The 26,638-nt window shown below is 35.8% G+C and overlaps 1 protein-coding gene across 1 annotated transcript in view; it reads right to left on the minus strand.

Moving 5' to 3' along the window:
- The window catches only part of LOC136026576 (S-adenosylmethionine decarboxylase proenzyme-like), a 45,797-nt gene extending 19,924 nt beyond the window's left edge, over window positions 1–25,873 (minus strand). The window contains exons 1-4 of the mRNA XM_065703281.1: window positions 25,618–25,873; window positions 17,936–18,022; window positions 11,255–11,381; window positions 8,930–9,032 (exon numbers count right to left, since the gene is read on the minus strand). Of these exons, the coding sequence (XP_065559353.1) occupies window positions 8,930–9,032; window positions 11,255–11,381; window positions 17,936–18,022; window positions 25,618–25,766 (466 nt within the window). The 5' untranslated portion in view covers window positions 25,767–25,873. The remainder of the gene's footprint in view (window positions 1–8,929; window positions 9,033–11,254; window positions 11,382–17,935; window positions 18,023–25,617) is intronic.
- Between the last annotated feature and the right edge of the window lie 765 nt (window positions 25,874–26,638).

A 26,638-nucleotide genomic window follows, 5' to 3' on the forward strand; every position in this document is an offset into this window, starting at 1 on the left:
ATCAAGGTCTTTGATGGATTATCCTGACAGTTTTTAAATTCCTTAAAATAATATTCCCTTTTAGCCTTCCTCAGGGGTTTATTTAAAGTAATATCATAATTCTTATACGCTCTACTATAAGTCTCACTACCACATATCACACTCAACTTATATAGACAATGTCTTCGATTAATTGAATTTACTAAATTTGACGTTACCCAGGGTTTCCTTGGTTTATTTCTACTATCTAGAATATGTTTTTTCTTCAGACACTCTTCCTTCGAAAGGTCACTTATTTCCTGTGTCCAATGATCTAACTTTTCATAAGACCTATAATAACTACTAAAAAATGACCAATCAAAATCCTCAAGCCTTTTTAAAAAAGAAAAACAAAAAAAACGTCACAAGAACAAGGAATTATCTGGCACGTCTTTATGCGTTGATGATATTTGCAGATACATTATTAATTCATACATGATAGGGGGTGGGGTCTTCTCAAAAACTGGTAAATTTTGCAAAAAAGAATCTAGGAGCTCAACATCCCGGGACATTTCATAGGCCTTTGTGATTTTGCCATATATATATTAAAAGTAGAAATGTTATTAATATGATAGTAGAATACTATGGCAAAGTGAATATGCTTCAAGAATCTTGCACAGGATTCTCGAGATAGTAGTGGTAATATGGCTCCCTTAGAAAAGTAAAGAACCAACAAAACACATGCGTTTCCGGAAAAAGAGTTAAAGCTAGTTTTCTCCCGTCTTGTACCCCTCCCTCTATCTCCCCCCAGAAAGTATTTCGGCAATTACTCCCCATACGAGATCCCTTTAGTAGGTGGTTGTGCACGTGTATGTGTAGATACGCAATTACCTCATGTGAGACAGAAGGATTATGGGGCCTATACCCCCAATAAAAAATCTAAATATTTAAGAAGGAATAGAGGATACAAATTTCACGGTAATCCATTCAATTACTAGTGAAGAAACAAGTAAGAACGTTCTTAACTTCTTAGAAAATTGATCAAACTGTCATACTTTTATAAAGTATGATATAAAGTATAACTGAAGTCCCTTGTGTACCAGCGGTAGCATATTTTAGACTAGGTGTGAAAATACATAGCTGTGAACTGCTGTTAAAAGCCATGCCTTCTAAAATGGTGCCTTACGAAACCAATTTCCCATCCCTTTCGTCTCGCAACGATGAAAATCATGCCACTGTGATTATCTCCAAGGTTCCGTCTGATCTGAGCAATCCTACGAAATGCAGATAAGCTCTGGAACAAGTTTGCCGTCATGAATCGATTTTGTCGGTTATCGAACACCTGTTGTTCGATAACCGTCATGAATCAAACACCTGTTGGTGACAAGATGATTGTGTCCATTGATAAAACCGCTGCCCCGGAGTTCTTTCTCTCGGTCCAGTCTGTCCTACCTTCCTCAATCGTGAAAATGAAGGTCAAAAAGTACTATGGTTTAGTTGAAGGCATTGAAAGTGATTTTGAACTCGCCTGGTTTAAGGAGGTCCCTGGGATCACTGATGCTACTGGCCTTATCGAATTCTGTAAAGCTCTGTTTTACGGATGCCAGGTCACTCGACCATGCTTTGAATGATGGCATCCGGATTGAGTATGAATCAATTCGAGTATCTGTTTTGTACGATCTTCCACTATGTTGTAACAAGTACCGTTCACCCAAACACCCACAGGCGGCGTGCGAAAGTTCTTTCCCAAAATGCTCTCGATGTGCTTGTCCTCATGAGGCAACACGTGATTCTCCGTGTCAAATACAGCCCAAATACGCTAACTGTGATGGATCACTTGTTTCGTATAGCCTACGGTGCCCTATTCTATGTGATATTGTTAACAGCAGAAAGAAAACCCCAAACCTTAAATGAATGAATTGGACTTTTCCATAGTTTCATATAACATAAATTGCACCAAGGATAAAGCTGCTTCAATTGACTATTTGGTTTCTATTAATGACATTGTGTGCCTGCAGCACTATCTGCTGTTCTTCTTCCGTTAGTTTCCTAAAGCGAAGCAAAGATCATTTTTATTTTGTTGTGAGTGCTCGAGGTACACGTGGTCGCCCTTCCGGTGGTCTTGCGTGCATAGTAAATAAAAAACTGTCCCATTTATCTCCGGTACAGTATTTTTCAGACAGACATTTTTTGGATGTCCGGCTAGGCAATACTGTGCTTGTAAACTGTTATTTGCCGTGTAACAAAAAATAGTGTTATCCCTGATTGCTTATACGAAAGCTTGCACACAGTTGCAGATGTTACTTAAGGACATTAGTTAAAACAGTCTACAGTGGGTTGTTTTGGGGGATATGAATACAAATTTAGGTGCAATTTCCCAACGTTCGAAAATTTCTCTGGATATTTTCCTTATCCCGTACCGTTTTGTCAAAAATGATTCAGGTTACATATCCGTGCATCACACCGGGTCAACATCAAATATTGATCATTGTGTATTAAGCGCATGTCTAGTTTCTTCTGTGGTTCATGTTGACGAAGATTACTGCGACATTGACCACCTTCCCATTTCTTTGACACTTTCTTTGCCTTCAGTTCCTCATGCTAAAGCCCCAAAGAAGAAAAAATGGTTCGAAAAATCAAATTGGGGAAAGGCAAATCGGGAAGTTTATTTAACAACACTTGCTTCCCTTTTTTATCTACCCTACCACCTTTTGCAACTTAGTACCCCTTGCCCGAATAAGAAACTTGATTAGAATATTTACTATTTAAAAATAATTTCTTTTTTGAAGGAAGCGGAAGGTGTGACAGTGCCTCTTGATCGCTGTCGCATTAATACTCGGCAACCAGTGTGGAATATTCACCCAGAGTTTAAACCTATAAAAAATAAAGCGAAGTTTTGGCTTCCAATTTGGGCAGCGTGTGGCAGACCTTCTTCGGGGAAAGTGATTGATATTAAGCAGTCAACAATGATTGCTTATAAAAAGCATCTCAGTAAAACCCGTCTTAGTGGGAAAAATTTCCCTAAGAATAAGAAAGATTGGAAAAATGTTTCAAATAGTTCCAAGTTTGATGAATATAAAACTCAATGTAATATTTCTTCGTCTCAATGGCTGTCACAGTACTCCCAAATTTTCTCGAAGTTAAATCATTCTGTACATGCGGTGTATAGTTAAGTTACTAAACATTTGTTTACCTCGTAACCTGTCACAGCGGCATGTCTTACCTGTGTCGTATGACCTTATCATTAAGTCAGTGAAGCGGCCCAAATCAAAATCATTTGATATAGATGGTATTTCTGTTAAAAATATTCGGCCTGGTTTCAAAGAACTGATGTTTCATTTGCAGTTATTATTTCAAATGTGCTTAGTTAGTTCCATAGTCCCTGACAGTTTCCTCTCTGGAACTGTTAAATCAACGCGGAAAAGCTGAAAGGATGCTTCTGCTTGTTCTTTTTATGCCCCGTTACAGTCACGTGAACGCTAAGAAAGATTTTTGAATGTTTTACTTCCGTCAATCAATGAGAGCGCATTTTATGGAGAAAATCAGTTTGGGTTCAAGCAAGGAATTAATTGTGCGCATGCCCACAGGGTACTCATGAGTGTTCTGCGTCAAGCCTCTCAACGAAATGAGCAAGTTCCTTTTTGTTCGTTAGATATTTCTAAGCAGGGTTGCCAACAGTGGTACAATTGTACCATTTTGGTACATTTCACCTCTAAAAGTACATTCTGGTACAATCACAAATTTCCTGGTACATTTTACAAAATGTGGTACAATATGGTACAGTAAGATTTGACAATGTTTTTTGAATGTTTTTTTTTTTTTTTTTTTTTTTTTTTAGTGCTTCTAATCTCTTCTTAAGTGATAATTTATTCTTCTTACTATATAAGCGACGAATTTTTTCTAAATCGTTTCATAAACATAATGTTAGGATTCATCTCATCTATGGTTCTGTTAATAATATCTTCAGATTCAAATTTCCTGGTACATTTTACAAAATGTGGTACAATATGGTACAGTAAGATTTGACTGGGCGTCAGAACGCAGCGAGCGGAGGGAATTGTAATTTTTATATATAGGTGAGCAGTTATTTGGAGGTCTCTGCATCTAACTGCTATAGGTGAGCAGTTATTTGGAGGTCACCAAAATGGTCTCTGCAGAAGAGAAAGGAGGTCTCCCAAATATCTTTGAAAGAAGATATCTGATACTTTGTTCTCTTTATTGTAATATAACTTTCCGAACGTCCATGTGTTGTGCGTAGCAAAAAAAAAAAAAACATTTTCGTCTTGCCCGTAGCACAACACGAAAAAAAAAGATATGGTACAATTTTTTGATCAGTGGTACAATTTTAGGGCGTTTTGCGGTACTTTTTCTTCCGAGGCGTTGGCAACACTGTTTCTGAGGCGTTCGATAGTACTGTTCATAGTCAAGCTTTGTATTCTCTTTCTGTAAATGGTGTAAATATGTCTATTATCTTTGTTCTGAGATATTGGTACAGTTATGCACACTTGCGTTTAAAATTAAATGGGACTCCCATGCAAGAAAATATTGCAGTCCGTTGTGGTATACGTCATTGCGGAGTTTTGTCACCTTATGCTTTCAAGATGTGTATTGCTTGGATAATTGCCAAGATCTCTCGGACATATTTTATGGGGTTTACTGACGTGTCATATATTGCTTATGCAGATGATATTCTCCTTATCAGTAGATACAAATCGTCCCTGTCCCGCACAGTTCAAAGGGTTAAAAAAGGTTTCCTTGATATTGGAATAAATCTGAATCGGAAAAATGCGAGTATATGTGTTTTGACGGTACCTTGCCAAATACTCCTCTTCAAATTAAAAATACATCCATTTCCACTGTTGAAATTTTCGGTGGCTTGGTTTAACAACTTGTAAAAATATTTTGTCCTTATGCCAGTCTGCAATACCAGAAGCTTGTAAAAAAGTCAGATTTGGATACTCTAAGATTATGTCAAACCGGTCTAAGTATAATAGAAAGGCTCTGGTTTCTTTGTATTCAGTTTTTTTGTGATCACTCTGTACTTTATCTTTCTGGGACCTTCTTTCTACTGAAAATAAGTTATTTAAGTAAACTACGTAGATTTTACTATAAATACTGTAAATACATGCTTTATCGACCTCTGTCGTATCGAAATCGGAGAATAATCCGAAAATATAAAGCTCCCAATATAACTGCAAAACTACCGGAGCTTCGGCACAAGCATATTGACGGATTATCCCATATCACAAGTTCATCTGTTTGTTCTGTTGACTTTTTTCCTTATTGATTTTGATGTACTTATTGAATTGTACCTTTGCTCTCATCCGTTTGTTCTGTTGACCTTGTTGTACTTATGTGTTGTTTCCTTCTCCTGTATTGTTTTCTTTTCTTATGTTTATTTCTGTTTTCCCTCTTTTTACTCCACCATTCTCACATTGTTTTGTACAGGGGGTTATACATAAATTATTATCAAACAGTTCGTGGTAACGAACTGTAATAAGGAGCGACCTGGCTCAATAGTAAACAAAACTCTTAAAAAACGGAATTTTTATAACAATAGTTACATCAAAAGGATTGCATTTTAATGCTGATTTAGCAATATATAAGTTTCATTAAGTTTAGACTTACCCATTAAAAGTTACGAGCCAGTAAAAATTTGCCTTATTTTAGAAAACAGGGGGAAACACCCCTTAAAAATCATAGAATCTTAACGAAAACCACACCATCAGGTTCAGCGTATCGGAGAACCCTATAGTAGAAGTTTCAAGCTCCTATCTGCAAAAATGTGGAAATCTGTTGACTCGCCAAATATCTATTATTACAAGAGATTAACGATAAGAGAAAACCAGACATCAACGGTTTATCTTTATTGCATTCGTCATCATTCTTTCAATTTCTTCTGCAATTTGTAACTCAAATAATACGGACGACGTAATACATCAGCATATCGTGTCTACTAACTAAATTCTGAGAAGAACACCCACGCTTAAAATATTCCTGGAAATTAGCTTAGTAACTGAAAAAAAAACGGTTTAAGAGCCAAAAAAAAGTTGAAGAAACTATATATATATACATATATATATATATATATATATATATATATATATATATATATATATATATATATATATATATATATATATATATATATATATATATATACAGAAAGAGAGAGAGAGAGAGAGAGAGAGAGAGATTGGTATATTTACTAAACTGTCGTAGCATAGCTAAATTTAGTTTTTTTTTTTTACAAAATCATACATTTAAACAAAAATCACACCCTACGACTCAGCATTGAAAATTGACGTGAAGAAAGGCACAAATGAGTTGGTGTAACGATCAGTTCGTACTCTAGGGGGTAGAAGTTTATTTTGTAATCGAGTTCGACTATCAGGAGGGGCTGGTTCAGGTAGTAGTGATCGGTGGCTCGTATTGGCTAGGACGGATTTTCGAAATTGCTGAATCAGGTGTTAGAGCCGGACTTTAAGTGGAGATGAATTCAGTTTCGCGAGGGCTTGATCATAGGGTAAGTCGCGGTTTCTGAGTATAATCCTGGTTGCTCTTTTCTGGACTGACTCTATGTCGCGTAAAAGGAACGCCGTGCGGATAGCAGATTGACCCCACACCGGGCACGCGTACTCGACCAACGGGCGAACATAACACATTTAGGCATGGAGAAGACTTTCAGTATCACATCCAAAACGCCTCATTTTGGTAAGTGTCTGAAGGCTTGCATTAGCCTTGTAGACGGTTAAATTAATATGGGCACTGAAACAACAGTCACTAGTGAAAGTACAAGGTCACGATCACGACCTGAGCTGTGCCCTGGTAAAATAACATCAGGGGCCCTCTAACGTACACTAAACTATAGAAAATGGTATCTACCTACTGTCAACTGCATATGTCTACAAATAGCGAGTACGCTGAAAATCTTGTTTAGGAGGGCAGGAAGGGGGAGCTTCCGACATTCTGAAGGCACATACACCAGATGGCGCACACCAAGCGAGGTGAAAGTGAGCCAAGTGTTGCAGGGAGTTTGTCAGGTGCAGCAGAACTGAGCGGCACACGTGGCACTCCAAGATATACGCTGGTGGTGGAAAGTGGGCGACCCCTCGATATAAATCGTAAAGAAAATATAAATAAAACATACAATATAAGGAATCTGGAAGAGTCCGAATCCCCCTCCCCCCGCTGCGTAGATGCTTGGAAGATGTTATACCCTACCCCGTCAAAAACTGTACATTTATGTGAACGATGAAACGTTTTCCAGCTTTGGGGAAATTTAAAATGAAGCTTCCCCTAATCTTTCTCGCGATATTTCTGGACATATCTGTGCCCCCCCCCCCCCCGCCGAGGACAGACCCCATGCTCTTAGAAGTGTCAAGAACAACCGATGTTATCGCCAATCATTTTCTTTTACATTGCTCGGATGATTTAAGTCTTGTTAGTAGAATCACTTTTGTCAAAAAAATGAGAGTATTTTCCCTTAAAATTCAAGATGTGTCACAAAATATAAGTAACAATCCTTTTCGGTTGAATTAAGAAACTCCATATTTTATAAGTGAGAATCTCAAAGCATCCGCATTACAGCTCTCAGACATGCTGTATTTGATGGTGTTATTTCTTATCAAGATCACGCCTCTTTTTTCTGAAACTATGGTTATTATAGTAAACGATAAAGATAAGTTGCTTTAAACTTATAAAATCTCATCTAAGGGACACAGTTATGCCACGGCTACGAAATAATAGTAACGCGCCACGCGTGCCACGGTCTACAAAGTAAGAGTAAAGCGAAATAAGATCTTGATGACCCTTATGTTTACTTAGTATACAAAGTTAGTCCAGAATTTAGGCAAAAAAAGAAAATTACGAGGATACTTCGATGATCTTAATGTAAAACCTATGTCTCTGCTCCTCAATAGAATATTATTATATTGGCCTATTCAACATACGGCCCCTCCTAACCTACAAATGTGACCTGGTTCTTTTTTTTTACTCTTATCACAAGTAATACAAAGTTGGTATGTCGGCAAAAGTAGCTTACACTTTTTGTTATACTTATTATATATAAAATATTATATATTTTATTTTATTATATTATATTATATATTATAATATTATATATAAAATAATTATTATTTTATAAATTTTTTGTCTCGTAAATAAATTGTTCCCAGTGTACCCAATTGTTTAGTTTGGGACGGGGGTCAGTGGCGTGACTCTGTAAGCTCAGCCAGAGTCGACCCAGCTCTAAATGGGTACCTGGAGAAATCTGGGGAAGGTAAACAGAAGGGTGTACGAAAGCACAGGATGGTTGGCCCCCAACCCCTATTGCACTTCCTGGCTGAAGGGCCAAGAAACGGAGATCAGCACCGCCGGTAGGGACTGTAAAGTCTAATGCCGTATCCTAAATAAATTATTATATTAATTCAAGTTCTTTTCTCTAGAAATTATCATTTTCGTAACAAAATTAATTGTTAAAACAAAACTAAACATTACATTTGTCTCCGCTGTCCCCTTATGGCATGTCCCTCCTAGATCTATCACTGGCTTATTCCCAAGTGAGGCACTATTAAAAAAGTCATCCAGACACGCAGGTGTTTTTCGGGAGGGTGGTTGTTGCTACGAGACACAAACCTTAAACTCCCCTCTAAATGGAAAGATTTTATACCTGTGTCCATATCTTAGCAAAGTTCACCTATTTGGCGGACAGGAGAGGGTCAATGAAACCGTGTTTGAAACTTGTAAGAAATAACTAAAAACTTGTTAAAAACTCAACTATTAAAAACTAATTACAAAATATAACTTTTGCCCCAACCGAAACTATAGCAAGCGATACCAGCCACAAATCCACCACTACTTTAGGGGGGCCGCGCCCCCTGGATCCGCCACTGGGGTGACGAGCTTACTTTCCTCTTCTAAAAATATATTCCCGTGTACGTGCTTGGGCAAATTAGGGAAATAAACAAACCTGGAAATAGCTCATCAAGCAAAGCAGCTTCTTCGTTGAAAGATCGATGTGGCATGCGTTGAAGCTCTGGCCTTTTGTAATTCTTGCGGGAGTAGTACAAATCCTACATGAAAAAGTGAATCTTAAAAACATCCAATCGTGAACCGAACAAACTTGAACACAAATCCAATATCCAAATATGTGTGCTTAGGTTCTAAATATTAATAGATTACCTAATTTTTGCAAAACGAAATATAATTTTCTAACTATGTACAGTTAGAAAACTAAAATTTAATGAATGCTACCAAGTCAAATTTGCAGAAAGGGATGGGAGGAGTCCAAACTCTCCTTACTGCTAAATTGTTAGCAAAGTATAGGAAATAATGAAAGAAATAGTGGTTGCAATTACGGGAAGAGGGGGGGCTTGTCACCAAATAAATTTGGAAAAAAAAACTTATTTTTCGGATTTTCACTTTAAAAATTGAAATAACAGAAGAAGTTATACTTTCCCCCCACCCCCTAATGTGGAAAAATATAGCACATTTTTTTCTAAAGTATTATATTTTTATCGTACTTTGGTATACTTCATTAGGATTGAAAAAAGCGTCAGAGAAACACACTAGAAGAATATTAGGTAAGGGCTATATCATACAAGTACCAAACTGTCATAATAAATCAAATCAAATATGACAGGAAGAAGCTAAGGGGAAACAAGACCTAGTAAACAAGACCCAAAGCGAGATGCGAAGTGTAATCTCAAACCCGTGTATGACATCCAATGGGTCACAAAGCTCAGACAGTAATCAGACAGCAGGGTTACCAACCAAGCTGGAGGCTAAACCTTACGAAACAAATAACATGATCACACTCAAGAAAAATACCAAATTCGTATTTTTGTACATAGGAGCTCCTTATTTCTTACAAAACAAAACACTGAAGTTCTTAGAACATTAAATTTGATCCCACAAATATAAATGAAACAATGCTCTTCTTTTGGCGCATGTTTTACCCTTTTCCTAAAATTAACTTTCGACAGGGAGCGACGTCATACATATTCTATAATACAATTTTTTTTAACGAAACCTCTTTACAAAGTTTATTAATATCATGTCTGCCGTGCTATTAAATGTTTTTACCTGAGCCATTGATACGATATAGCATACTTACGAGTACACACTTCAACTCTTGGAAAAATAGGATCAGGGCAATCCTGGGGAGAGGGGGGGGTGGTCAAAAATACGCAAAAGTGCACTTTATGCCACATTTTTCAAAGAGGGAATTTCAGCCAATTATTTTTTTTTTATTTTAATTAAATGATGTTCCTCTTTTTGGAGATGTTTCCTAAATTAAATTTTGACAAGGAGCTGATTTTGTGGACTTGGCGTATTTGGCATCAGCATAGAAACAGCTTCATTTCAGTTCTTTTTTCTTCTCATTTAATTTTTAATTCATTTTAATTCTTCATTTAAAATCCGTCTTTTAAAAGTTTTAGCTACTACTGTCAGTGTTCAAACAGTTCGTGGTAACGAACTGTAGTAAGGAGCGACCCGGCTCAATAGTAAACAAAACTCTAAAAATCGAAATTTTTGATGCTAAAAGATACATCAAAAGAATCGGATTTTCATGCTGATTTGAAATATATAAGTTTCATCAAATTTAGTCTTTGTCATCAAAAGTTATGAGCCTGAGAAAATTTGCCTCATTTTGGAAAATAGGGGGAAACACCCCCTAAAAGTTTGACTCTTTGCCACAGTTCTACTTTTTCAAACAATTAAAAACTTTAGCGTAAAGAGCGAGGGATTGCGGAGGGGACAACCCATTTCATATACGGAGTAATTTCTGTTCGTTTTAAGTTTTAATGTCGCTCCTTACTTTCAGTTAAAAAAACTAGTTTTTTTATTTAATTTTTGAACGTTTTTGAATTAATGCATGTTTGATTTTGGCTCTCCGCACATAAATTATTAAATAAAAATTTGCATACTAATTCTTTTTTTGGCTAAATGGCTTTCTCTTAATTTTGATCAGACGATTTTGAGAAATAAGGGGTGGGGAAGGAGGCGTAGTTGCCCTCCAATTTTCTGGTTACTTAAAAAGGTAACAAGCTGAACAAGTTGGTAACAAGTTGGGTTAGAAGCTGAAGCTGAAGTTTTTTATCAAAATTATGAAAATTTTAAGTAAAAAATCAGACATGACCCAATAACAAGGGGTTATAAGGGGTTATTGATAACAATGGGTTATCAATAACAACCCAGAAGAGCTGCATAGCAATATGTTTCCGCCTGTTAATATTTTTTTAACCATGTTTATAGAGTAATAGTCATTATTCTGAGCCAATAAAGCACTTACCTCAATATCATTATAGCCAGAGTAAGTTTCAACCAAGCCAATTAAATGACTCAAGCATTTTAGGGGCGTTGTTGTGCCACACGTCTTGAGAATAAAACGGTTCTTAGTGATGAACATGCTGCTCTCGCTGAAAAAAAATATTCATATAATCCTTAATTCGTATAATCCACTTAAATTCTTAATATCCACAAAATCCTAAATTAATCCCTTAATTCTAATCCTTAGTTATGAACCTACTGCTCTCGCTTAAAAAATATATCCTTAATTCGTATATTCCTATTTAATCCTGTATATCCACATAATCACAGATTAATTCCTAATAGATTAATCCATAGTGATCCATTAGATTAATCCACAGTGATGAACATGCTGCTCTCGGTATAAAAAAATGAAAAAAAATCCTTAATTTGAGCGATTGATATAATCTCACATACATGCATTTAAACACCAACTTCAGAAGAGAAAGAGGATCAGAGTATTCCCGGGGAGGGGGGGTCAAAAATACGAAAAATGCAATTTAGGTCATATTTTCCAAAAGGAATATTTTAGACCCACTAGCAGGGAGAGAAATCTCACACCTATCCCAATGAGTCGTTATGATAATAGATATACAAAAGTCTGAATCAAACAGTTAATGATAACGAACTGTAGTCAGGAGCGACCCGACTCAATAGTAACCGAAACTCTAAAAATGAAATTTTGACACCAATAATTACATCAAAAGAATTACATTTTATGCTGATTTTAAATATACAAGTTTGATCAAGTTTAGTCTTGCCCATCAAAAGTTACAAGTCAGAGAAAATTTACCTTATTTTAGAAACTAGGGAAAACACCCTCTAAAAGTCAAAGAATCTTAACGAAAATCACACCATCAGATTCAGCGTATCAGAAAACCCTGCTGTATGTGTTTCAAGCTCCTATCTACAAAATGTAGAATTTTGTATTTTTTTTTTTGCCAGAAGACAGATCACGGATGCGTGTTTATTCGTTTTTTTGTTGTTTTTTTTTTTCCCCAGGGGTAATCGTGTCGACTCAGTGGTTCTAGAATGTCGCGAGAGGACTCATTCTAATGGAAATTAAAAGTTCTAGTTCCCCTTTTAAGCGACCAAAAAAATTGGAAGGCATCTACACCCCCTCCCACGCTCATTTTTTCCCAAAGTCACCGGATCAAAATTTTGAGATAGCTGTTTTGTTCAGCATATTCGAAAAACCTAATAATTATGTCTTTCGGGACTACTTAATCCCCCACAGTCCCCGGTGGAGGGGCTGCAAGTTACAAACCTTGACCATTGTTTACGCATAGTAATGGTTATTGGGAAGTGTAGAGACGTTTTCGGGGGGACTTTTTCGCGTTGAGGGGAGGTGAGGTTATTAGGAGAGGTGGTTACATGGGAAGATCTTTCCATGGAAGAATTTATCACGAGGGAAGAGAATTTTTATGAAGGGGCCCTAGGAGTTTCTAGCTTTATTAAAGAAAAGGAGAAAATAAACGAAAAAATTTACTTTAGCTGGAAGTAAGGAGCAGCATAAGAACCTAAAACGAACAGAAATTATTACGTTTCCAGGGGGTTCGTCTCCTCCATAATACCTCACTCTTTACGCAAAAGTATTTATAGTAATTTTAACTATTTATTCTACGGTCTTTGTGATTTAGGGGTCATTCTTAAAGAATTGGGACAAAATTGAAGCTTCAGCGTAAAGAGCGAGGTATTGGCGTGGGGGCGAACCACCTCATGTACGAGATAAAAATATACAAATATAGAAGTTCGTTACGTAAGTTAATTCGTAAGTACGTATATTTATTACTAATAAAAAGTTCATAAAAAAATTAAAAGCTCTAGTTGCCTTTTTAAGTAATCAAAAATTGGAGGGCAACTAGGCCTCCTCCCGCACCCCTTTTTATCAAAATTATCCGATCAAAACTATGAGAAAGTTATTTAGGTAGCCAAAAAAAAATTAAATGCAAATTTCGCTAATGTGGGAACCCGTCACCCATAGACTGAAAACTAAAAAAAAACTCCACCCCTCTCCTACAGGCCCAACCTCTTTAAGATCTACTAGGATAGTAGCCATCAATGCCAATTCCAAAATTCGGGCCATGTCTCAACAATAATTCCAGGTTCGGTTCATTATTAGTGTTGTTCAGTGTTTTTAGTTTTATTTATTTAATGATTTTATTTTCTGGCAAGAGATTTGAATTTGAACCTGATGATAACAGGCACAGGTCCTGTCGAAATTATCGTTTGAAAAAATCAATCACTTGACATCCATAACTTAGGTAAGCTTATTACCATCTATCATTATTACCCCTTGCTTGGAAGGAGTGACGCACCTAGACCCGGAAAAATGCATGGAAAATATAAATTCGGGATATATATTTGCATATTAGGGGGTTGGGGTGGTAATAAGGTAAAGTGAAGCATTTACAGGAATGAAAAAAGTATTTTAAAGTTGTTTTAAGGAGGAGTAATTCTGCACAAGCTCCAAAAAGGGCCTTTAAAGTTAAAAACGGATGTATTTATTTCAATACGATCATACTGTACGTTAGCTTTTGAACTGACATTCGTTTCAGGGTAAACGATCATTTTGGGCGTTTTTGGACTGATTCTCTCAATATGTAGTAATATAGGATTCGTGGACTTAGGATACTAACTCACTCAATATACCACTAGATGGCTTAGCTAAGCAAACTGTCTTTGCTAAGTGTCCCTGTTTAAGAAATTTAAAATAATTTGCCAAAACCACGTCACCGTTTCCTGAGAAACACTACGTCTGTCCAGCCCTTAAGCTTTGCCACAGTTAGGAGTCTCATATTCTATTTCTTTTACTCTTAATTATACGCATAAAACCCTGAGTTACAGATACAATTAACGTGAAAACAAATTCTTTTACAAATTACATCATTTTATTTGGTCTGAACTCCAAAAAAAGATAGCTGATATAACCGGATACAAGTTACATGAGAACCAGTTTTGAACAAAGCTCCCAAAGAGAATCAAATTCATTATATAACTTGGCACAGAAAAAGAACCAGTTTTTGTTGAGTAATCTGCAGAAAAGCGGCTATCAAATTAAGTCCAGTTTTTTTTTTTTTTTTTAAGTTATGCAACAAGCAACGTTTCGTTTAATATTAATTCATGTTTTATCAATAGGAGTTTTTTTTTGGAGCAAGGAATCAGTTTTTTATCGGTCATCTGCAAAAAAGGCTACTATCAAATAAAATGAAATTTTTATTAAAAAAAAAATGCAAAAAGAAAAATTGCGTTTGATATTGACTATCTCTTCGGCGATGTGGTTTTTGATAAGGTTTCTGCGGTGAATTGCGGGGTACATATCAATAAAAAGGCCAATGGAAAACAGGATGCTAGGTCAGCTACAGGCACTGACGCCAATTCTGAAAATCAAGGCGGGGTTGCCTACTGTATTACTTCAAAATCTAGGCGGGGTATTTTTTTCAACGAAAATACCTAGATGGGCTTTTTCAATGAAAACACCAAGAAAGGGTATTTTTCAAAACCTGGGGAGGGGCAAACTTCAGGGATAGCACGCGTCTTTCCCCCACAAAAAATTTGACATGTTCGTAAAACTAACAAATTACTTCAAATTATGTAATCCACTGTCTAAACGTGTAAATCTATTTTCTAAGTGTGTAACTTATGAGGCGGAACCAAGTAAATCCTTGTAAGGTGACATTTACATAGAATACTTTGTGTTTCCCTAAGTTATCTTAGAGAGTTCCAAGTGACCTCGAGAGTTCGTCATCGAGATTAGAGTTATTTATCTCAGTTGTACATAATATTTTACATCACACTGTCTTTCCATTGACAAATAATCCAAGCAAATGAATGTGTTGGAAGAACAACGAATAGAAAAAACGTAGTGTATACTGTTCTTTGAGGATCACAGGAAAATTGACCCCCCCCCCACCTATGTCACCTTACCCACTCTCCAACTCCAACAGTAGCGCTAACGAGGGGGCATTACAAAAATAAAGAAATGAAAATAAAGAGGACAAACGGTCTATTGCCAGTAAGTGAAAGCGAAGAGAAACAACAAAAATCCAACGGATACTTCACCCGTATATAACAAGACGTATTCAGCATTAAAAAAGAAAGTAATTAAAGCTAAAAAAAATACCTAAAACTAAAATAGATAGAAATAAATATATAATGCACAATTACTTACATTCACAATTTACAGCTCCCTTTATCAAACCTTGAAAGTAACTGAATTAGAATTACCCCTAGTTTTTATGCCCCCCTCCCCTGTAATTTGGAAAATGCTTTTTTGGTATTTTTGTTGAAAAATTCCCTTTTTGATATATTAATGAAAAAAATGCCCCACCCTAGATTTTGAGAAAAAACTAAATTTTGAGCAACAAGTTTTACGCCAGTCCAACACACTTTCATAAATTGGAGGCACGAAACTCAAACACAATTGTCTGTGAAAGTTCGATCTCGATCTCTCAGTGATAAGACAAGCCAGGTTATCTTTTACTCAGAAACGAATATATCCTAGGTATCGCTTGGTATTCTTTTTTATATCTTTGATTCATTAATATACACAAATAAACTGGTTTTCGGACCAATAGTACCAGTCAAACACTTCGTGGTAGCGAACTGTAGTAAGGAGAGACCCGGCTCAATAGTAACCGAAACTCTAAAAACTAGAATTTTGATACCATTAGTTACATCAAAAGAATCGCATTTTAATGCTGATTTATATATATATATATATATATATATATATATATATATATATATATATATATATATATATATATATATATATATATATATATATATATATATATATATATATATATATATATATATATATATATATATATATATATATATATTTATTATATATATATATATGTATATATATATATATATATACATATATATATACATATATGTGTGTTTTATCAAGTTTAGTCTTACCCATCAAAGTTACGAGCCTGAGAAAGTGTGTCTTATTTTAGAAAACAGGGAGAAACACCCCCTAAAAGTCATACAATCTTAACGAAAACCACACCATCAAATTAAGTGTATCAGAGAACCCTATTGTAGAAGTTTCAAGCTCCTATCTACAAAAATGTGGAATTTTGCATTTTTTGCCAGAAGACAGATCACAGATGCGTGTTTATTTATTCTTTTTTTTTCCAGGGTGATCGTATCGACTCAGTGGTCCTAGAGTGTCGCAAGGGGACTCATTCTAACGGAAATTAAAAGTTCTAGCGCCCTTTTTGAGTGGCCGAAAAAATTAGAGGGCACCTAGGCTTCCTCCCACGCTAATTTTTCCCCAAAGTCACCGGATCAAAATTCTGATATAGCCATTTTATTCAACAAAGTTGAAATACCTAACAACTATTTCTTTGGAGACAACTTACTCCCCCACAGTCCCCATGGGAGGGGCTGCAAGTTAGAAACTTTGACCAGTGTTTACATATAGTAATGGTTATTGGGAAGTGTACAGACGTTTTCTGGGGGATTTTTTTGGTTTGCAAGGGGGAAAGAGTTGAGGGGGGTACGTGGGAGGATCTTTCCATGGAGGAAGAGAATTTCAATGAAGGGGGCGCTGGAATTTCTAGCATTATTTTAAAAAAATAATAATAATAAATGAATAGTTTTTTTCAACTGAAAGTAAGGAGCAGTATTAAAACTTGAAAACGAACAGAAATTATTACGCATATGAGGGGTTCATCTCCTCGTAATACCTGGCACTTTACGCTAAAGTATTTTTAGTAATTTCAACTATTTATTCTACGGCCTTTGTGATTAAGGGGTCATTCCTAAAGAATTGGGACAGAATTTAAGATTTAGTGTAAAGAGCGAGGTATTGACGAGGGGTTGAACCCCCTCATATACGTAGTAAAAACAAACGAATATGGAAGTTCATTACGTAAGTTAATTCGTAAGTTATGTATATTTTTTACTAATGAAAACGTTCGTACAAAATTAAAAGTTCTAGTTGCCTTTCTAAGTAACCAAAAAACTGGAGGGCAACTAGGCCTCCACCCTCTCTCCTTTTTTCTCAAAATCTTCCGATTAAAACTATGTGAAATCCATTTAGCCAAAAAAAAAAAATAATATGCAAATTTCGTTTTAATTATTTATGTACGGAGAGCCAAAATCCAAACATACATTAATTGAAAAACGTTCAGAAATTAAATGAAAAAAATAAGGTTTTTAAATGAAATTAAGGAGCGACATTAAAACTTAAAACGAACAGAAATTACTCCGTATATGAAAGGGGCTTTTCCTCCTCGACGCCCCGCTCTATAAGCTAAATTTTATTACTGTTTTAAAAAGTAGAGGTAAGAGAGAGAGTCAAACTTTAGCGTAAAGAGCGGGGTGTTGAGGAGGAAAAGCCCCTTTCATATAAGGAGCAATACTCCTTACTTTCAGTTAAAAAAAACTTGTTTTTTTTCATTTAATTACATATAGTAGATGATAAGTAACCTATGAAACTAGAAAAAAGGCGTAATATGAAAAACTCTATTTAAACAATTCCCCCTCCAAGAGTAAAATAACGTGCTCAAAACGGAAGACGTGAATTTCTTTGAAGTAGGGCATAACAAGTTCTTTCCAAAGTCCCCTCCCCCCGAAGAAAATCTTAGCTCTCGCACGCCTTTCACTTAAAAATTTAAAACAAAAAGAAGAGAAAACTGACCTTAAGACGTAAGAATCGATGATATCATTTTTCCTTTCGCTGATGATTGTGCATTTAACAATTTCAAGAAGCGCATCTAGCTCAGCTCTAAAAATAAAACACAATTATTAGAAGTATACTTTCACGCAGGTGAGGGGGTAGAGGATCCTACCCCAATCCATATAAACCGAAAAAATATTGGCCAAAACATATTTGTTTAGTGCCCCAACCCCTCCGACTTCAACGGTTAGAACTATATACACCTATGGCTACAGAATAAGAATTATAATGAAGTCTTGTGGTGTCGCAGAGGTTCCGATCTCGCCTTTGTAATAGGAGACCCAGATTTTGAACTCACCTGCAGCAACACAACGCAAGGACCTTAGTAGTCAAGAAGCGTGGTTAATTCAAGACCTATTACTATTTTTTAGTAATTTGAACACAGGGTTGCCACACGGTGGAAAAAAATCACTAGATTTTAATGATTTTTCGGTTAATTTAGTGATTTTCTTCAATAATCTAGTGATTTATTTGGTGATTTAGTGATTTTTTCTTTAAACAATCAAAAAAATCCCTAGAGATATTGATAAATCACTAGGAGCGGCAACCCTGGTTGAACATATAATGACAAAGAACATAATTAATGCTGAGCTCTCGCCAGACTCAAAATTTACAGTCGCAACGCCGTAGGAATTTCACACTGAGTTGTGAAAGTGCCAACATTTTTGAAAAAAAAATTAATTTGATCACACTGAACCACATGTGATCAAAGTAGACCTTTTCGAAGCGAATCAAAAAGGCCCCCTCTTATCCTGTTTTGTTTTATTTCTTTGTTCTTCTTTAGACCGAATTTGTCAATTTGGTCATTTATTGGCCCCTTTTTCACATCGCCCCCAACCAAAATTTGCTCTAGATCCGCCCCTGCAAGAGCTATCTAATTAGAGTAAGGACATTGTTAAAATACAAAAGAAACTTTGGCGTGAAGAATAAGGTATTGAGGACAGAACAATTTCTGTTCTTTTAAGTCTTAGTGTGACTCCTTACTTTCAATTGAAAAAAAAAATCATTTTTAATTTAATCACTAAAATGATGAACCAATTCTCAGGGGAAAATTTGACATGGTGCTGATTTGAATAGTTAAAAGTAGCCAGTTGCTAATTTTTCTTTACCCCGAGTCCGAGTGTGAGAGAGAGAGATAGAGAGAGAGAGAGAGAGAGAGAGAGAGAGGGAGGGAGAGAGAGAGACTTTTATTTTAAAAACGACCAAGTAATTCCAAATCATGGTTTTTGTAGTATTCGTTCATGTAATAGAAGTTTTTGTAGTTTTTTCTTCAAATTTGGAAAAAAATGTACAAAATACTCTTAAATTACAAATTTGTTATCCAAATTTCCAAAACCTAAAGTTAATCTTAGCAAAAAACTGATCAGAAATATCGAAATCGATATATCGATTATCGAACATTGAAAATAAAAATACCGATACATTGTTTAATCAAATTATCGCCCAACACTATTAATAGTGATATAGATAAATGAGAAGAGAAATATGATGGGCTAAACTAAAAAAAAAAAGCCTTCTATTTCTAAAGTACATTGCTATTTGACATAAGACAAAATAGAAGCAAAATGAGTAACTCAAAAAGCACATATTTGTGTCTTTTCCCAATACCTGAGTCTCTTTCTATGACAAGTCTTATAAAATACATATGAAAAATATCCGTATTCTCAAACCCCGTGAAGATATTGTCAGAAAAAAATGGAGATTAGTTCTGGCAGGATGAAACAAGTTTTATTTAGTCTACGTTATAGCGCAGTAAATTTTCAGAAACCGGCATAGCAACAAGGTTGTCCAGACAGAAAAGCACGTCACTAACAATCCAAACAAGCCGGGCATTTTTGTTCTTTTTAGGAAAAAAGAGGTCCACACAAATGCTGTTAAAGTTAAACACATAAGCACGAATTAAAATATTTTAATGATAAATTTCGAAAAGAATTGCCGAAAAGAAAGAAAACCCTGTTAAAATTTAATTAAAATCCCTTACACTCAGCAATTTGTATATATAAAAAGAAATGAAACAAAGCCAAAAATGAGCAGCCTACAATGAAATCAAATTGCCATTTGGGCCGTAACATAGTTTAAAGGCCCATTCACAATGAAATTTGTGGATACCGAGATTTAGCTGGTTCAAACAGATCGTTCACAGAATTTTCTGATTTGCTGAAAAATTCTGATTGGCTTAAGGTCCATTCACAATGAGATTTTACTAATTTTAGAGGTTTTACATACACTGTTTATGCTGAGAATAAGCTAATTTGAGCCAATCATTGTTTTTAATTTTCTGATTGGCTCAAGTTAGTAAAACCTCAAAATTAAAATCGCATTGCGAGTCAGGCATAAAATATTGGAATGCAAAGTTTCCAACTGTGATAGTCCAAGAGAAATATTCACAAAACACACAGTATATCTGTATACCTGAAGCGTAGCAAGAGCTTTCAACGCCACGGGACAGTGTTTGTTTTTACTTCCCCCTTCCCTACCATGAATAACACAATATAAGTAAAAAAAAAAATTCAAAGAACTCAACACCCTCTCAGAGATTATGCTGAAGAACAGCCGCCCAATTTCCCCCTAGCTACATCATTGATCAAACGATCTAATGCTCAGTAATTTGTTTGAAGTGTGAAATAATATAGCTAATAAAGATTATTCCACTACTAAGTTTCAGCCAGGGTTGCCATCCATAATGATTTATCACTATTTCTAGTAGTTTTTTATGGCACTTGGTATTAACCAAGTGACATATAGCAATCGCCAATTCTGTCGGTCCCGGTTTTGCTACTTTAGGCACTTCCATATAAGCTAGGACGATGAAATTTGGCAGGCGATCAGGGACGGGACCAGCTTAAATTAGAAATAGTTGTTTTTCCAATTTGACCATCTGGGGGGGGAGTGGGGGGCCGGTTAATTCGGAAAAAATAGAAAAAATGAAGTATTTTTAACTTATGAATGGGTGATGGGATCTTAATGAAATTTGATGTTTGGAATGATATTGTGTCTCAGAGCTCTTATTTTAAATCCCGACCGAATCTGATGACATTGGGGGGGAGTTGGAGGGGGGAAACCTAAAATCTTGGAAAACACTTAGAGTGGAGGGATCGGGATGAAACTTGATGGGAAAAATAAGCACAAGTCCCAGATACATGATTGACATAATCGGAACAGATCCGCTCTCTTTGGGGTAGTTGGGGGGGGGGGGGGGTAATTCTGAAAAATTAGAAAAAATGAGGTATTTTAACTTACGAACGGGTGATCGGATCTCAATGAAATTTGATATTTAGAAGGATATCGTGTCTTAGAGCTCTTATTTTAAATCCCGACCGGATCTGGTGACATTGGGGGGGGAGGAGTTGGGAGGGGGAAACCTAAAACTTGGAAAACACTTAGAGTGGAGGGATCGGGATGAAACTTGGTGGGAAAAATAAACAGAAGTGCTAGATACATGATTGACATAAACGGAACGGATCCGCTCTCTTTGGGATAGTTAGGGGGGGGGGTTAATTCTGAAAAATTAGAAAAAATGAGGTATTTTTAACTTACGAACGGGTGATCGGATCTCAATGAAATTTGATATTTAGAAGGATATCGTGTCTCAAAGCTCTTATTTTAAATCCTAACCGGATCTGGTGACGCTGGAGGAAGTTTGGGGTGGGGAACCTAAAATCATGGAAAACGCTTAGATTGGAGGGATCGGGATGAAACTTGGTGGGAAAAATAAGCAGAAGTCTTACATACGTGATTTACATAATTGGAACGGATCCGATCTATGGCGGGGGGGGGGGGTTAATTCTGAAAAATAAGAAAAAATGACGTATTTTTAACTTACGAAGGAGTGATCGGACCTTCATGAAACTTCAAATTTAGAAGGACCTCGTAACTCAGATCTCTTATTTTAAATCTCAACCGGATCAAGCGTAATTGGGGGTGGCAGTTGGGGGGGCCGGAAATCTTAGAAAATACTTAAAGCGATGAGATCAGGATGAAACTGGATGGGAAGAATAAAAATCTGTCTAAGATACGTGACTGACATAACCGAACCGGATCTGCTCTCTTTGGTGGAATTGGAGGGGGGGGGGTAATTTTGAAAATTGAGGTATTTGTAACTTACGAAAGGGTGACCAGATCTTAATTAAATTTGATATTTAGAAGGATCTTGTGCTTTAAAGTTCTTATTTAAATTCCGACCAGATCCTGTGACGTTGGTGGGAGTTGGAGGGGGAAACCAGAATTCTTGGAAAACGTGAAAATTGGGGTATTTTTATCTTACGAATAGATGATCGGATCTTAATGAAATTAATGAAGAGCTCTTATTTCAAATCCCGACCAGATCGTTTGACATTGGGGGGAGTTGGAGGGGGAAATCTTGGAAAAACACTTGGAGTGTAGGAATCGGAGTGTGGATAGAATAAACTTGGAGTGTGGATAGAATATACAAATGTCCTTGATACGTGATTGACAGAATCGTACTGGATTCGCTCTCTTTGGGGGAGTTGGGCGGAGGGGTTCAGTGATTTGGCGAGTTTGGTGCTTCTGGACGTGCTAGGACGATGAAAATTGATAGGCGTGTCAGGGAGCTGCACAATTTGACTTGATAAAGTCGTTTTCCCAGATTCAACCATCTGGGGGGGGGTTAAAGGGAGAGGAAAAATTAGAAAAAAATCGGTATTTATAACTTACGAGTGGGTGATCGGATCTTAATGAATTTTGATATTTAGAAGGACATCGTGACTCAGAGATCTTATTTTAAATTCTGACCGGCCTTAAGCCTCTTATTTTCCTTTTTAAATCAATCTATTGATTCATAGAATTTTGTTAGAGCTCATACCATATGATCTCTTGGCTCTTAGCTCTTCTTGCCTCGTCACAAGTGCCATATGAGCTCTTGTTCTGAGTGCACTCTCAGATTATTAGCTTAGCCAGAGTGAGATAAAATATTACGTAGGTATATTTAATTAAATTTTTAATATACAGAGTTGGTAGGTATTTATTATAATGCGTTTTGGGCTGACTGCTTTCCATGATTCCATTGTAATTTCGATAATTTTGTTAGTAAAGTATTATATCTCCATAATATTTAAAAAAAGCATATTTTTTTTTTAAGAACAGTAGTGGTCAACCAAAACATAATGATTCATATAGCATCATAGACAACACAGAAGTTTTTTATCTAAAGGAAGTTTGCCAATATGTAAAATTAGAATTTAGACTATGGCAGAATGCACTTATTTTAAAACTGCTATAGGACTTACGAACAACTAGGCCTAGACAAATAACAGCAATGATTACATATGCACTAATGAAAACATAGATCATTTACCTGCCCTGAAGATGTGCCACTTTTACATAATTAATGTCCCTTTTTGTTCTCTTTTAGACTTTTAGAAATAGAATTTCATACTGAATTCAATCATAACAGTCATTCATGTTGAACATGAACTTTACCCCCACGCCTAATGTTCTGATATATATCTGGAATTGTATGCACACACGCTTAATTCTCTATGCATTACCCTTCTCTTTTCTTTTTTTTTATTCCTAAATATACAGTGTCAAGTACAATTAAATAACTGATTTTCTGCTAGTCTTTCATTAAGGTTTTCAATTCATTTCAAAATTTCACAATCTTTGACACAAGCAATAGACACATGAGTACTAGTATAGTGGTTGGCCATCCAGAAGGAAACATTATAGCCTACTTCTGCTACTACTAATAACTCACTGCAGCACCAACCTGCCTGAGTTGAACACAGCTATGCATGCTCCTCCTCTATCCTAAAAAGGAAACACTAAAGTTATGAAAAAATAGTTTTAAAAATTAGAAAATCCTTACTTAGGCTATATAATTCATAAAATCACATCACTTTATCCACTCCCACCTAATGGTCAAACATAGCCTATGTCCTGTGAATTGTATATAGGCTGTGCAATGTATTTTAATTAAAGGTCTACATGACTCTTTTCTTCAGATTAATTTAATGGAACACAAGCAACATTCCCTGCATCAAGTGACGTGAAAACTCATGGAGAAAATAGGCCTATAGCTTAATTTTGGCAATATATTTTACTAATAGAGGGGGAGGGGTAAAGTAATGTGCTTTTAGGAATAATGTAGCTGGATTTAATTAGGCCCAGCCTTTTTTAATGTAGTTTTCATAATTCAAGTGTTTCCTTTTGAGGAGGGCAATCACTAAACTAAAACCAGCACATTAATTGGTTGATTGACTTTTGTATACCCCCATGCCCTTATATTTTGAAGAATATCTTATTTGTAGGCTAGGCTTATTTTCATTCTACAGACTTTTTATTGGGTTTCCCACTGAAAAAGATGGTGGTATGAGTGGGGCAGTTTACATTACTGATCTATGAATAAGGTGAACATACCCCTTGAGGACTTTTTATTCTGCTCTTTCAGAATATAATAGTTGCTTTACTTGGAAATTCACCTTTAAGCCCTTTATGGACCCTCAAAGATGACACCTTTTTCTCTTATTTTTTATATAGCCAAGAAAAAGTTAAAATGATGGTTAAAAACTAACTATTTGAGATTATAATTCCATTTTCCTAGAATTATACAATCCACAAGCATCAATTTGTCCAGTTGAATAAACAATTTATACATCTTTAAAGAATCATTGGGCTATTTATTTGCACATGAAGGGGGGAGGGAAGTATAGTGGAGCTGCAGTTGAAATGTGTTAACTTCTGCATATAATGATGTAAAGAATTGTGTTTTTTACCCATTCATAGGCCTATAGCCAAAAACTAGAGAAAAAGGTATCATCTCTGAGGGTCCTTAAAATGGAATTTCCAAGTAAAGCAACTAGCCAAGGCCTATTATTTGGAAAGAGCATAAAAAAGGCATCCAGTAGTATGTTCACCTTATTTGCAGGTCAGCAATGTAAACTATCTCAAATTTACCAAAATGGTAGAGGTCTAGGGCAGGAGCTATTGAGGAACAAACTTGTTAAGAAAATTCTTCCTTCTTTATAGGTAGAATGATCATGGCTAACATATTTTGACTGTAGCCCTGTCTTCCTAATGTGCAAATATTTAGCCCAAAGTTTATAGGCTATTTCCTATGCATTAAGCTGTGTCATTTGTCACTCTTGTATTCTGGTTCTTGTTTTATCATAATTGATTCCATTTATGGGTACACTGGTTGAAAAAAAAGAGACATGTTGCCAGAATGCATAATTTAGGCTATACATTTACATATTATGGGAGTGGGGTGAAGTATAATAGAGCTGCAATCAAAAATGTGTTTGTTAGAATCAGAGCCATTCTTAGGGTTGAAAGGGTTTCATTCTTAGGGTTTTATCCCAGGATAAAATTAATTACAGCACCCCCTCACAATTGAAATGGGCATATTTCATAATTAAAAGTGGGCAATTCCCAAGCCACTGCTCCCAGAGTAACTACCCTGGTTGCCCCCTAGGAGCATATCTGGCTACAATTATACTGTAGACCTATACTAGGCCTATTAAGTAAGAATAGTTTTCTTAGGTCTAACATGTTTGTTTCTCAGTAGCTCCTACTCTAGACTTTAGGGAGACATAGGGAGTTGGGTACTCCCTATGAATAGTGCCTGTAGAATCCCAATCAAAAGTTGCCTAGCCTACATGCACAACAGCAGTCTAATAACAAACCTGGGGATTTTTCTTAGGTCACAGTTTCTAGTTTTCTTGTCCTTTTTACTAAACCAAACTTCTAGCAGCTTCTCAACTCCTTCAAAAAAATGAGATCCTTCATTTGACGATGATATATTAGAGTCAATATTAGTATTTGTAGGGTCCATCTTGCCGGCTGACAAATCCTCGTGCAAAAGTAAGAGCTGATTCACAGATAACTTACCACTTCAGTTGCAAAAATGTAACTGAAGAAAAAGATGGCAGAAAATCATACGAAAATGCCATTGACAGTGTTGTCAAAGCAATTGTAGTAGCGTTTTAGATTTATATATAAACTAAGTGACTTTTCTAGTAAAAGTTTTTTGGCTCTTATTGCTGCAACTCTTAATGACTAAATGATATGTTCTTCACTTTTGAATTATTGGCTTTTAAAATTTTGAAAAAAGCTTAATGAAAGCTGGTTATGAAGAAACTGATACACAAGGTCTTTAAGGCTAGCTGCCAAAAAAGCAAGATCGGCTTTGAAAAGCTTGTATTTAATTATTTTATTTCGTTTGAATTAATTTATCATGTCCAATCGCATTATTTATTTGTCCTGGTTGAAGTTCGTTGAATTAAGGATGCGTAGGCTGTTTTAAAAAGTAAAAAAAAATTATGTTTGAAGTTCGCACTTTAATGTAAGTTTATATATATATTGAATCGATTCACAGCGAAATATTCATTGAATCGAATTTTACTTTCTTGAGAAAATTTTCCTATTGTGTCTAAGTTGTGTTTGTTTGAGCAGGTTACATTAAACAATAAATTGTGCATTTCAACTCATAGAAAGTCTAAAAAATAATTTATTGTTTACGCTAATATTAAAAATAGAGCTCTAATAATATAAAAAATATATGTTTGTTACATCTTGGTAGAAAATGTTTGAGGAGGAGGAACAGGCAATGGCGTCACTTCATGACAATGTAGGAGGGGAGGAACAAATATATTTATCCAAATCTAGAACGGTATCCTTGTTATTTTTGTATATTTTTTCAGTGAA

This window comes from Artemia franciscana, chromosome 4 (assembly GCF_032884065.1).
Source record: "Artemia franciscana chromosome 4, ASM3288406v1, whole genome shotgun sequence".
Classification (NCBI taxonomy): Eukaryota; Metazoa; Arthropoda; class Branchiopoda; order Anostraca; family Artemiidae; genus Artemia; species Artemia franciscana.